The sequence below is a fragment of the Cetorhinus maximus genome, chromosome 19 (genome assembly GCF_964194155.1).
Source record: "Cetorhinus maximus chromosome 19, sCetMax3.hap1.1, whole genome shotgun sequence".
NCBI classification, from domain to species: domain Eukaryota; kingdom Metazoa; phylum Chordata; class Chondrichthyes; order Lamniformes; family Cetorhinidae; genus Cetorhinus; species Cetorhinus maximus.
In genome coordinates this window covers 66081931-66095656 of record NC_135897.1, presented here as the reverse complement: position 1 = coordinate 66095656, position 13726 = coordinate 66081931, and the positions used below count along the sequence as shown (strand labels likewise).

At 45.5% G+C, this 13726-nt stretch overlaps 1 protein-coding gene across 1 annotated transcript in view; it reads right to left on the bottom strand.

Annotated features, from left to right (window-relative positions):
- rnpepl1 (arginyl aminopeptidase like 1) overlaps positions 1-6591 on the bottom strand; it is an 83908-nt gene extending 77317 nt beyond the window's left edge. The window contains exon 1 of the mRNA XM_078563979.1: positions 5736-6591. Coding sequence (XP_078420105.1) covers positions 5736-6188 — 453 coding nt within the window. The 5' untranslated portion in view covers positions 6189-6591. The remainder of the gene's footprint in view (positions 1-5735) is intronic.
- Between the last annotated feature and the right edge of the window lie 7135 nt (positions 6592-13726).

The window sequence follows — 13726 nt, the reverse complement described above, 5'->3', positions numbered from 1 at the left end:
GCCACCATTTGATTCGATCTAAGGTAATGGTTGCCCAGGGTTGATGTCAGCATTGCATTTTTTCATGTTGGTTTTCAGCACATCCTTGAAGTGTTTCTTCTGTCCTCCTCTGGTGCATTTCCCTGACTGAGCTGGGAGAAGGTGACCTGCTTTGGAAGCCTGGTATTTGACATCCGAACAGTATGACCAACTCAATGAAGCTGGTGGCAGTTGATTATAGCCTCGATGCTTGTGGTGCCTGCTTGAGAGAGGACATTGATGTTGGTGCATCTATCCTCCACTTAATATGTAAGATCTTCCACTAGCAGCATTGATGGTATGACTCCAGTGCTTTGAGGTGCCTCCTATACATTGTCTATGTTTCAGCCCTGTACAGTAAGGAAGGGATCACAACCGCATGGTAGACCATGAGCTTGGTTTCAGTTTTGATGTTGCGATCAAACACTTGCTTCCTCAGATAGTCAAAGGCTACACCAGCAGATTTCAGGTAACGCTGGATTTCTTTATCAATGTCAGCCTTCTGTGAAAGATAATTTCCAAGGTGCTGGAAGTGTTCCACATTTTTCAAATCTTCTCCAGCCACAGGTGAGGTGCCAGAGGACTGGAGGACCGCTAACATTTTCCCATTATTAAAAAAGGGAGGAAAGAATAGACTAGGAAATTACAGGCCGGTCAGTCTAACCTCGGTGGTGAGGAAGTTACTAGAAAGGATTCTGAGGGACAGGATATATCTGCACTTGGAGAGACACGGATTAATCAGGAATAGTCAGCATGGATTTGTTAAGGGAAGGCTGTATTTGACAAATTTAATTGAATTTTTTGAGGAGGTTACCAGGAGTGTTGATGAGGATAATGCATTTTATGTGGTCTACATGGACTTTAGCAAGGCTTTTGATAAGGTCCCTCATGGCAGACTGGTCAAGAAAGTAAGAGCCCATGGGGTCCAAGGCAAAGTGGCACGTTGGATCCAAAAATGGCTGAGAGGCAGGAAGCAGAGGGTATTGGTAGAAGAATGTTTCTATGGCTGGAAGTCTGTTTCCAGTGGGCTCGGTGCTGGGGCCCTTGCTGTTTGTGGTGTACATAAATGATTTGGGGTATGATCAAGAAGTTTGCGGATGACACGAAAATTGGTAGGGTGGTAAACAGTGAGGATGATAGCTGTAAACTGCTGGAGGATATCAATGGACTGGGTCACATGGGCAAAGTAGTGGCAAATGGAATTCAACCCGGAAAAGTGTGAGGTAATGCACTTGGGGAGGGCTAACAAGGCAAGGGATCACACTATGAGTGGTAGGACCCTGGAAAGTACTGAAGATCAGAGGGACTTTGGTGTGCATATCCACAATCCCTGAAAGTAGCAGGGCAGGTAGATAAGGTGGCTAAGAAGGCATATGGGACACTTGCCTTTATTAGCTGAGGCATAGGATACAAGAGCAGGGAGGTTATGCTGGAACTGTATAAAACGCTGGTTAGGCCACAGTTGGAGTACTGTGCAGTTCTGGTCACCACATTATAGGAAGGATGTGAATGCACTGGAGAGGATGCAGAGCAGATTTACCAGGATGCTGCCTGGCTGGGGGGGGTCTGAGTTATGAGGAAAGATTGAATAGGTTGGTTGTTTTCCTTAGAGCAGCGAAGATTGAGAGGGGACCTGATAGAGGTGTATAAGATTATGAGGGGCATAGATAGGGTGGATAGGAAAAGACACTTTCTCCATTAGTAGAGGGGTCAATAACCAGGGGGCATAGATTTAAGGTACGAGGTAGAAGGTGAAGAGGGGAGTTGAGGAGAAATTCTTTCACCCAGAGGGTGGTGGGAGTCTGGAACTCACTGCCTGAAAGGGTGGTTGAGTCAGAAACTCTCGTAACATTTAAGTATTTGGATATTCACTTGCGTTGCGATAGCCTCCAGGGCTATGGGCCAAGCACTGGAAAATGGGATTAGTCTAGTCAGATTTTTCTTGACCAGTGTGGACACGGTGGGCCGAATGACCTCTTTCTGTGCTGTAAACGTTTATGTGTCTATTTTACAAACACCAATCATGAATCCTTATCAATGGAGCGTGTGCATTTGGAGCTTGCTGATGGAGGACTTCAGTCTTCTGAATGTTGAGCACAAGTCCCAGCTTCTCATATGCCTCAGTAAATATGTCGACAATTCTCTGGAGATCCGATTCCGACACAACATTTACTGCAGCATCATCAGCATGTTGGAGCTCAATGACCAAGGTCAGGGTGGTCTTAGTTTTTGAGTGGAGTTGTCTGAGATTACATAGTTACCGCCCATTTGATAAATAAGCTGCACTCCAGCAGGGAGCTTGTCTCTAGTCAGGTGGAACATGGCAGCAAAGAAGATCGATGACACAGCCTATAATTACTCCTGTCTTAACCTCAAAATGGTCCGTAATGAATCTGTTGTTAAGGATCTACAATCTATGCTAATGAGTTAGACAAAGACACCAAGAGTAAATGTATCTAAGTTTGCTGACGATACAAATTTAGGTGGGAATGTAAACCTTGAGGAGAAACAAAGAGGCTTCAAATAGTTATAAACAAGTTAAGTTAATGGGAAACAAGGTGGCAAATGGAGTGAAATCTGGGCAAGAGTAAGGTTATTCACTTTAGTTGTAAGAGCTGATAACTGGATTTTTTTGCAAGATGTGAAACATGCAAATACCAAGTGTTGGTATTCAGAGAGACTTGGGTGCACTCAAACAAGGAACACAGGAAGTTACCATGCAGGTACATCAAGCAATTAGGGAGCAAATAGTAGTACGTTGGCAACTATTGAAAGGAACTTGGAGTACAAAAATAAGGAAGTCTTGCTACAAAAAAAAGAGATTTGGTGAGACCACACTACAGTACTCTGCACAGTTCTGTCTCCATATCTCGCCTTGGAGGCAGTATAGCGAAGGTTCACTATTTCGTTTCCTGGGATGAGGGTTGTCCTGTGATGAGAGGCTGAGTAAATTGGACCTATACTCTCTAACGTTTAAAAGAATTGGAGGCAGCCTCATTGGCTGGAATTTAATGCCAACTGCCACCACCCCCCGAACATCGCCACCCTTCCCCCCACCCACCTGAGGATCTAGCAGCCGGTAAGGGTGAATGTAAAACCGGGTTGGATGGCAGGGGTGCTCTGTGCCCGTCACCTATCCCTATGCGCTGATATTTTACCAGTGTCAGATAGATGTCAGGCAGTCCACCCACCCTTGGCTCAAGTGAGGCCCTTAAATAGCCAATTCATCCTGATGCACCTGGGGGGTACCCACCTTCAATACATTCATGGCTGATATAGAAAGATTTTTGGTTGCTCAATGCAGAGGGAGAAAGCAGACGATAGCTCAACGAGTACTTTGGAGTGACCTTTGTTAGGCTGTACAGGGTTTTAAATGAAGGTTGTAACAAGGTGAGATGCTCAAAACAGAAGATGCCAGAGGAGTAGGGAGACATACCAAGGTAGAGATAAGGGCTACACCACTGTCATGAGGGTTTGAGTAAGTGGTGGAACGTATAGCCATGCAGAGAGGCTTCATTAAGGGGAACGGTGTCATCATCCCTCAGCCGTGTCTTTGCCAAAGCCAAAATGTCACTGTGATTGTCCACAATAAGCTCATGGATGGCAAGGGCTTTATTAGCAAGGATACTACTGTGTCATCATCACCTCAGGTAGGTCAATCTTTCAGGTGGGACAAGATATTCCCAGGGATGGTGATGAAGGCTTCTGGGACATTGGCTGAAAGGTAAGATTCTGTGAATATGACTATATCAGACTGTTGCTTGACTAGTCTGAGGGACAGCTCTCCCAGTTTTGGCACAAAATCCCAGATGTTAATAAAGAGGACTTTGCATGGTTGACTAGGCAGAGTGTGCCAGAAAGGAAACTAAGGAGCTGAGCTGGGTGGTCAGCAATTGGTGGTGTTGACCACAACATAAATTTATGTTGGATTGGTAGGAGTCCCCATGGGTCATCCTGACACAGGTTAGGAAAATTATGTAGTATGGTAAGTTATGTCCTGAGCAACTGGCCACAGGGGCATTAGTGTTGTAAAAGTAGGTTTCCTGCCCACCATATTCCAGACATACTGAAGAATGAGGCTAACTTTGTCTGGAAAATTACTGACAAAAATGTTTTCTTTAAGTCAAAAGCTTGCATTGACACCACCACCCAGTTCACAGAAGTGAGAAAAGGAAAATAAAAAGAGTTATAGTTGGGAGAAGGGTAATACGTAGCTTAAAAAGATTATAGAATCGCTATATTCATTGAGGATTTTATAAAAGTGCACATTGATTGCATTTTAACAAATTAATAGTTCAATATGCAAGTTTATCTTCTATTGGGAGGGAAGTAGTCAAAGGACTTGCAAATTAAGAAGTTACCCAGGTTCAGGTCTTTGAAAGTTTGGTGACAAGTTGATATGGTTGTTAAAAATCTCTGGGATGTCAAGTTCTTTAAATTGAGTAGACAATACAAAAGAGTTAATGTTAAACTTATATAAAGCCATAGTCACAACTGTTTGCCAGGTTTTAAGCACTAATTTAAGTAATTTAGAGAGGATGTCAAGGCTTTGGACACAGTACAAAATGGATTTACTATGATGATACCAAGGCTGTGAAACTAAAGGAATTATGGCTCTTTCCAGCAGAATACCAGAGGTTAAGAGAAGGTTTGGTAGTGGTCTTCAATAATATAAGAAGTTTTGATGAAGTAAATAAAGAAAAACTATTTTTACAATCTAGAAGACAATGACTACAGGGCATAAATGTAAGACCATTGCTAAAAGGAGAAGCTGAGTTATTTTGTGTATCGGGTGTGAAATGTCAGAATCAGCATTGGAAGTAGAATGCATAATAACTTTTAAAATGGAAGTGATAAGGTTATGAAAAAAAGTCTGAGGAAAGTGGATAACTTTTTCAGAGAGCAGCCACAGTTGAGAGAGGATTTTACAGCTTCAATTAACCGATGATTCTATGTGCTGTGACATTTGGTTTTGCACTTGTTGCTATACACCCATTTACTATATCAATTACCATATGCACAAATATTAATGCATCAAGCTTGTTCAATGACAATCAGAACTAATGAAATTGCAGTAGTCCTTGTACAGTGCATTCCAATGCAGAGTTCTATAATGCAAGTTATAAGTTTTATACAATAAAGGTCAAAGGTTATGTCAAATTGGTTATAGCTGGGGGGGCAGAAGACAATTCACTTATTGTATTCTTTCTGTTTTTGAGTTAGTCAGTTGATGGTGCCTCAGAATTTCAGCCTCACCACAAAACTATAAACCTGAGGTTCCCCAAACTGCCAAGTCACTCAATGAGGAGAGAGGAATCCACCTCAGGAAATGGGAGTTTCAGTACCTGCAGAAAGAGGTAAAACAGGGGCCCTGAAGACTTCTGCAGTTATCCTGAATATAAACTGGTTAGCCCGAGACCCAAAATGAGTTAAGTGCACTGCTTAAATAAAACAAATCAACCCTAAAAGTCTTTGTACTTTGTAATGATCAAATCGCAGTCAAAGAGTTAAACTAAATGCCCATCCATTCAGGAGAAATATGAATGATAAGTACTCAATTCCCTTCTGTTGGGTTGGGTTGGGTTGGGTTGGGGGGGTAGTCTGAAAGAGTCCAGTTAGTTGGAGAGGGGGAGAAGGGGGGAGAGGGAGAGGGAAAGGGTGGGGGGTTTGGAGCTCAAGTTTAAATCTCCACCTGAGCAAGTTGGTCGAGGACTTACCGCCGGCCCATCGGTTGTAGTGTATCTGATGATGATCTGGAAGTTGCTGTGAGGTTTGATGGCAGCCGGCAGGGTGATGACCAGAGAGGAGCCGTACTCGGTGAAGGGGTCGAGCCGGTGAGCCAGGGGCCAGCTGTTCTCCCCCGAGCTGCACCGGCACTTGGCGTTGACGGAGCGGATCAGCAGCGACGGGTGCGAGTCCAGGACCAGGCTGTGGGTGTCGGCTCGCAGGCACACCAGGTCCAGCACCTCCAGCGCCTGGATCTCCCGGCTCGGGAAGCCAATGTCCAACTCCAGGTGGAAATGCCGGATCCGAAAACGCTGAAAGTTGGAGGCGGAGGCGATGTCGACGGGGCAGCCCCGGGACCCACTCAAACTCTCGCCCCTCTTCTTGGAGCCGGTGACAACTTTGCGGCAGCAGCAGAAAGTTGGCCGCTCGAAGGCAGCAGCCATGGTCCAGCCCAGAGGAACACAAACAAACAAACAAACAAACAACAACAACCAAAACAGGCAGAGGGGAATCAAAATGTAATAAATCACCCAACCCCCCGGGTATAACACAGGGAGGGGGGTGTGGGGGGGGGGGCCCCCCCGGCGGCAGCTGGAGAGAGTTTAGGGGGGGGTAAGGGGGTGGGGGGTGTAGGGGGGAGAAATGCGTCGATCAAACCCAACTACGTGAAATCCATCAGATCCCGGGGTCGCAGAGACACAAAAACAAAAAGATCCGAGAGGGGGGAGAAGCTGCAAGTTCCGAGAGAACCCAATGGAAAAGCCCGAGCCCCGGCAAAAACAGGAAGTAAAGGCTCGGGGCTGAGAGGCTGCAGCCGGCAGGGCAACGACTGGAGGGCGCCAGAGAGGGAGCCAGGCCGGGCTGGGCTGGGCCAAGCCAAGGGGGTAGAGGCCATGGACAAATCACCACCCTCTAATGGTCAACCTTTCACAGGAGAACTCAACAATGTTTCAGTGCAACTGGGGGTGGTCACCATGAACCAGCCAGGTTGCAGCCTAGAACTGAAGGCTGTTGGCTCTCATTTTTCTCCCAGGGTGGGTTTGGCCATGCACAAAAAAAAAATGCTTCAAGATGAGCTGATGATTTTAGTGGCAGTTTACTGGCATTTTTCTTTAGCATTTGCACCCCCCCCCCCGCCAACCCCGACAAAGAAAATTTTTTGGAAATACTAGGGCTGCAGCTTTTCAGAAAATTTGTATTCCTCAAAATAATTTTTCTAGGGTGTGCCAGGGCCATTAGAGATGGATGTTGGTGATCTTTGCGCTGCGAAGGGTGAGGGGGATGGGAACTCACCTTGGGACTGAACAGGATGCCAATGTTGTGAACAGTCTAGATAGATAAAAGCAAAAAACTGGGGATGCTGGAAATCCAAAACAAAAATAAAAATACCTGGAAAAACTCAGCAGGTCTGGCAGCATCTGCGGGAGAGGAACACAGTTAACATTTCGAGTCCGTATGACTCTTCAACAGAACTAAGTAAAAATAGAAAAGAGGTGAAATATAAGCTGGTTTAAGGGGTGAAGGGGGATAGAGCTGGATAGAGGGCCAGTGATAGGTGGAGATAGCCAAACAATCGAGTTCAACCTGAGATGGGGCCAAGGATGGGGATGCATCTGGTATTGAGGGTGTGGAGTTTGTACTCTCGGGGCTGAATACGATGGATTCAGTCTTTACAGCGTTTAACTGGTGGAAACTATGGCTTCATCAAACAAGCAGTCAGGTGACAAGAGTTGAGAAGTGGCACTGAAGCAGAGCATACACCTGGAAACCAATCCCATGTCTGGATTGATGTTGTCAAGGGGAAAAATGTAGACAGCACAGCAGTGATTGGCCCTTGGAGAACTCCAGAACTGAGAAGTTGAGGGTAGATAGAGAAGCTATTGCTAGAAATGCTGTGACCATGATCAGATTTGCAAGAGTGGAACCAAATGAAAAAAGCTCCAGCAAGGTGGACAATCAAGAAGCGGTGTTGGATGAGGGCCATATAATTGATCATGTTGAAGGTAGCAATGTTTTTGAAGAGGACAGAGAGTGATAATGAAAATATAATTTGTGACTAAAAAGCAAAATACCGTGGATGCTAGGAATCTGAAATAAAAACAGTGCAAAAGATAAGACTGAAGCATTTGCAACAATGTTCAGCCAGAAGTGGCGAATGGATGATCCATCTCAGCCTCCTCTGGAGGTCCCTAGCATCACAGATGCCAGTCCTCAGCCAATTCAATTCACTCCACATGGTATCAAGAAGGCATTGGTTACTGCAATGGCTATGGGCCCTGACAATATTCCGGCAAGGGTACTGAAGACTTGTGCTCCAGAACTTGCCGTGCCCATAGCCAAGCTGTTCCAGTATAGCTACAACACTAGCATCTACCTGGCAATATGGAAAATTGCCCAGCTATGTCCTGGCCAATCACAACAAATCCAACCTGGCAAATTACTGCCCCATCAGTCTACTCTTGATTATAAGTAAAGTGATGGAAGGGCCACTCAGCTCCTGAGTCCTGACCTCATGTTTGGTTCAAACATGTACATATTAGAATCATATCTCTCAAGTTTGAAGTTTATTTTTACAGAATGGAAGGATTTGGCATGATCTGAACATGTGGATGCTTACCTGGAATTTTTTTTAAAATCAGGTCATAAGTTCACCTTGGAACTGTAAACAAGCAAGCCTCTTCCAAGAAATCACCTGACCTATATAGTACTTGGGAAGTTATTGTTTGTTTGTGTTGAACTGCAAAGCGCTCTACTTAATGAACAGCTGGGAGACAAAAAGGCAATCACATGGGAGAGAGAAAGAAAGAGAGTTGCGAACCTGCTTGTTTTGAAGGCAGTTTTATTGGAGACCAGGCTAAGGAAAGAAGGCTACTTTGACCGGCTCCCTCTCTCTACCTGGCCTAAAATTGTGTGTGGCTATCAACCTGCAGCCAGAGAACCCACATCTGAGTGTAACCAGTCTGCATTTGGACTTGCAAAGCTGAGACCAGTGGTGAGAATGCCCCGGCATCCACTGGGATCAGCGGCCTGTCTTCACATGAGAGAACTCCAGGTCGAAAATGTTGAGACCCTGACGTCTTTATCCTTTATTTTATAAAGCCCATCCTCTAAAGCCCACCTCTGCAGAGACTCTGTATATCCTTTGTTTGTCTGTGTGTGTGCTGGTGGAATTCTTTAGGAAGAGATAGGTAGTTATACTTCCTGATTATAATTCTGTGCTAATCAGTACTTGCAATTTGTTAAAATAAGTTTTGTTTTAAAGAAGCCTGGTCAGAGTCTCTTTTCTTCTGGGTACTAGAAGTGTAGGTACACAATTGGCCATTTTGGTGACAAAATTAAACATTTGAATTAATGGTGCGGCCTGCAGAGTACTAGGGCTTCATAATTCGTGTACTCTTCCCATCCTGGTCGTAACAGACAAAAGAACTGAACTCCAGAGGTGAGGTGAGAGTAACTGCCCTTGACATGAAGGCCGCATTTGACCAAGTGTGGCATCAAGGAGCCCTAGCAAATCGGGAGTCGATGGGTATGAGGGGGAAAAATGTCTGCGGGTTGGAGTCTTACCTAGCGGAAAGTAAGATGGTTGTGGTTGTTGGAGGTCAGTCATCTCAGTTCCAGGATGTCACTGCAGGAGTTCCTCAGGGTAGTGTCCTAGGCCCAACCAGCTTCAGCTGCTTCATCAATAACCTTCATTCCATCATAACATCAGAAATAGGGATGTTCGCTGATGATCGCACAATGTTCAGCACCATTTGCAACTCTTCAGATACTGAAGCAGTCCATGTTCAAATGCAGCAAGACCTGGATAATATCCAGGCTTGGGCTGACAAGTGGCAAGTAACAATCGTGCCACATAGGTGCCAGGCAATGATAATCTCCAGCAGGAAAGAATCTAACCATCGCCTGTTGACATTCAATAGCATTGCCATGGCTGAATCCCCCACTATCAACATCCTGAGGGTTACCATGGACCAGAATCTGAACTGGACTAACCATATAAATACTGTGGCTACAAGAGTGGGTCAGAGGCTACGAATCCTGCAGTGAGTAACTCACTTCCTGACTCCCCAAAGCCTGGCAACCATCTACAAGGCACAAGTCAGGAATGTGATGGAATACGTTCCACTTGCCTGGATGAGTGCAGCTCCAACAACACTCAAGAAGCTTGACACCATCCAGGACAAATCAGTCCACTTGATTAGCACCCCATCCACAAACATTCACTCCCTCCACCACCAACACATGGTGGCAGCTATGTGTACCATCTACAAGATGCGCTGTAGGAACTCACCAAGGCTCCTTAGACACACTTTCCAAGCCCACGACCACTACCATCTAGAAGGACAAGCGCAGCAGACACATGGGAACACCACCACCTGGAAGTTCCCCTCCAAGCCACTCACCATCCTGACTTGGAAGTATATCGCCGTTCCTTCACTGTCTCTGGGCCAAATCCTGGAACTCCCTCCCCAACAGCACTCTGGGTGTACCTACACCGCGTGGACTGCAGTGGTTCGAGAAGGCAGCTCACCACCACTTTCTCAAGGGCAATTAGAGATGGGCAATAAATGCTGGCCTAGCCAGCGACACCCACATCTGATGAATGAATAATAAAAAAAATACTCAGCAGGTCTGGCAACATTTGTGGGGAGAGAAACAGTTAAAGTTTTGTGTTGAGCATTCTTTGGAAATGATGGAAGGTAGAAGTATGGTGGACTAAATTGAGGGAAGTGCAAGTGAAATGCTGCTTCACTTGAAAGGAGTGTTTGGGCCCTTGGACGGTGAGGAGGGGTGAAGTAAAGGGGCAGGTGTTGCACCTTCTGCGGTTGCATGGGAAGGTGCCGTGGGAGGGGGTTGAGGTGTAGGGGGTGATGGAGGAGTGGACCAAGGTGTCCCGGAGGGAACGAAGTATGGTGGGTTTTATGCTGTTGAAAGGCGGGAGGGGAGGGAAGGAAGAACAAAAGGGAAGGCCTGGGATAGGGTGGGCAGAAAAGATTAAATGACAAGTATGCCATGGAACAAAAGGCAAAGGGAGAGGTAATGATTGGTGGAAAGAAACAAAGCATTTATCCAGAGCTGAATAGAGCTGTGCCATTAACACTCACTCTGGACCAATGCTTTGTTTATTTACTACTGTAGAATCTTAACTCTGTGTAGTGTCCACCATTGTGTGAATTGTACACAAATTGTTTCTGGAGATACGTTTAATTGGCCAAGTGACCTTTCCTCATGTTATAGTTTCTTGTATATTTACCTTAATAATTGAAGCCTGAACTAGTCAGAAAATCCAAATAGATAAAGTAACAGATTACAAAGTGCAATTTGGATTAAGTTGGTTGAAGGTAGCAATAAAATTGAACATTTTCTAAATGGCAAAGGAAATAGATACTGCTGGATACATGAGTGATTGATGGTAAATAACAAAGGGATCATGGAGTTGTCTTGATTGCACAGGAGAAAGTGAGTTTTCTATGAGTACTGCAGAACAAAGTTAAAATAGGGAATTTGATTTTGGTATCGCAAGTAGGACCAATAATGTGGCAGAAAACGTTCAAGAACAAGATTATACTTTAATAAGGGAGAGGGCAGTGCAAGTGGGTTATTGTACCGTTTCACTTCTGTAACTGATGGAGTGAAAGTCTTCTCTATTTACTGTCTGTGCAAAGCTCCTGTAAACTCCATCCCTCGCTCTGACAACTGTCTGAAGCTGAACCAGACTGCTTGCAACCTGGATACCATGTAGTGGTGCTACTGAGCCACTCTTGGTGATGGACATTGAAGTCCCCCATCTAGAGTACATTCTGCATCCTTGCCACCCTCAGTGCTTCCTCCAAGTGGTCTTCAACATGGAGGAGTACTGATTCATCAGCTGAGAGGAGGCGGCATGTGGTAATCAGCAGGAGGTTTCCTTGCCCATGTTTGACCTGATGCCGTGAGACTTCACGGGGTCCGGAGTCGATGCTGAGAACTCCCAGGGCAACACCCTCCTGACTGCATACCACTGTGCCACCACCTCTGCTGGGTCTGCCCTGCCGCTGGGTCAGGACATAGACAGGGATGGTGATGGTGGTGTCTGGGACATAATCTGTAAGGTATGATTCTGAGATTATAACTATGTCAGGCTGTTGCTAGACAAGTTTGTGAGACAGCTCTCCCAATTTTGGACAAGCCCCCAGATGTTAGTGAGGAAGACTTTGCAGGGTTGACAGGGCTGGGTTTGCCGCTGTCATTTCGGTGTCTAGGTCGGGTGGTCCGTCCAGTTTCATTCCTTTTTATTGACCTTTTAGCAGTTTGATACAACTGAGTGGCTTGCTAGGTCATTTCAGAGGGCATTTAAGAGTCAACCACATATTTTGAATATGTTACAGGCACTTAACAATATCCTTGTATAAGAATGGCATGTCCAGTTTCCATTCAGGAAATTAGGTCCAATTCTCAGAATTCACAGAGTCATAGAGTTCTACAGCACAGAAAAAGGTCCTTCGGCCCATCGAGCCTGCACCAGTCAAACAAGTACCCAACTATTCTAATCCCATTTTCCAGCACTAGGTCCATAGCCTATATGCCATGACATCGCAAGTGCACATTCAAATACTTCTTAAATGTTATGAGGGTTTCTGCCTCTACCACCCTTTCAGGCAGTGAGTTCCAGATTTCCACTACCCTCTGGGAAAAAGTTCTTCCTCACATCCCCTCTAAACTTCCTGCCCCTTACCTTAAATCTATGCCCCCTGGCTATTGATCCCTCCACCAAGGGGAAAAGTTCCTTCTTGTCTACCCTATCAATGCCCCTCATAATTTTATAAACCTCAGTCATGTCCCCCCTCAATCTTCTCCTCTGCTCCAGGGAAAATAACCCCAGTCTATCCAATCTCTCCTCATAACTAAAATTCTCCAGCCCAGGCAACATCCTGGTAAATCTCCTCTGCACTCTCTCTACTGTAATCTATAATGTGGATTCCAGAACTGCACGCAATACTCTAGCTGTGGCCTAACCAGCGTTTTATACAGTTCCAGCATAACCCCCCTGCTCTTATATTCTATGCCTCGGCTAATAAAGGCAAGTATCCCATATGCCTTCTTAACCACCTTATCTACCTGTCCCATTACCTTAAGGGACCGGTGGACATGCACACCAAGGTCCCTCTGATCCTTGGTACTTCCCAGGGTCTACTATTCATCGTGTATTCCCGTGCCTTGTTTGTCCTACCCAAGAGCATCACCTCACACTTATCTGGATTAAATTCCACTTGCCACTGATCAGCCCATCTGACCAGCCCATCTATATCCTCCTGTAATCTAAGGCTATTCTCCTCAATATTTAGCATCCCACCAATTTTCGTGTCATCCGCAAACTTGCTGATCAATCCTCCTACATTCAAGTCTAAATCATTTATATATACCACAAACACCAAGGGACCAAACACCGATCCCAGTGGAACCCCCCTGGACACAGGCATCCAGTCACAAAAACACTCCTCGACCATCACCCTCTGCTTCCTGCCACTCAGCCAATTCTGGATCCAATTTGCCAAATTGCCTTGGATCCATGGGTTCTTACCTTTGTTATAAGTCTCCCATGCAGGGCCTTATCAAAAGCCTTGCTGAAGTCCAAATAGACTACATCAAATGCATTGCCTTCATCCACACACCTGGTCACCTCTTCGAAAAATTCAATCAAATTGGTCAGACATTACCTCCCCTTAACAAAACCATGCTGACTGTCCCTGATTAATCCCTGCCTCTCCAAGTGTAGATTAATTCTGTCCCTCAGAATTGCTTCCAATAGTTTCCCCACCACTGAGGTTAGACTGACTGGCCTGTAGTTTCCCGGTTTATCCCTTCCTCCCTTCTTGAATAACGGTACCATATTGGCTGTCCTCCAGTCCTCTGGCACCTCTCCTGTGGCCAGAGAGGTATTGAAAATTATTGCCAGCGCCCCTGGTATCTCCTCCCTTGCCTCACTCAACAACCTGAGATA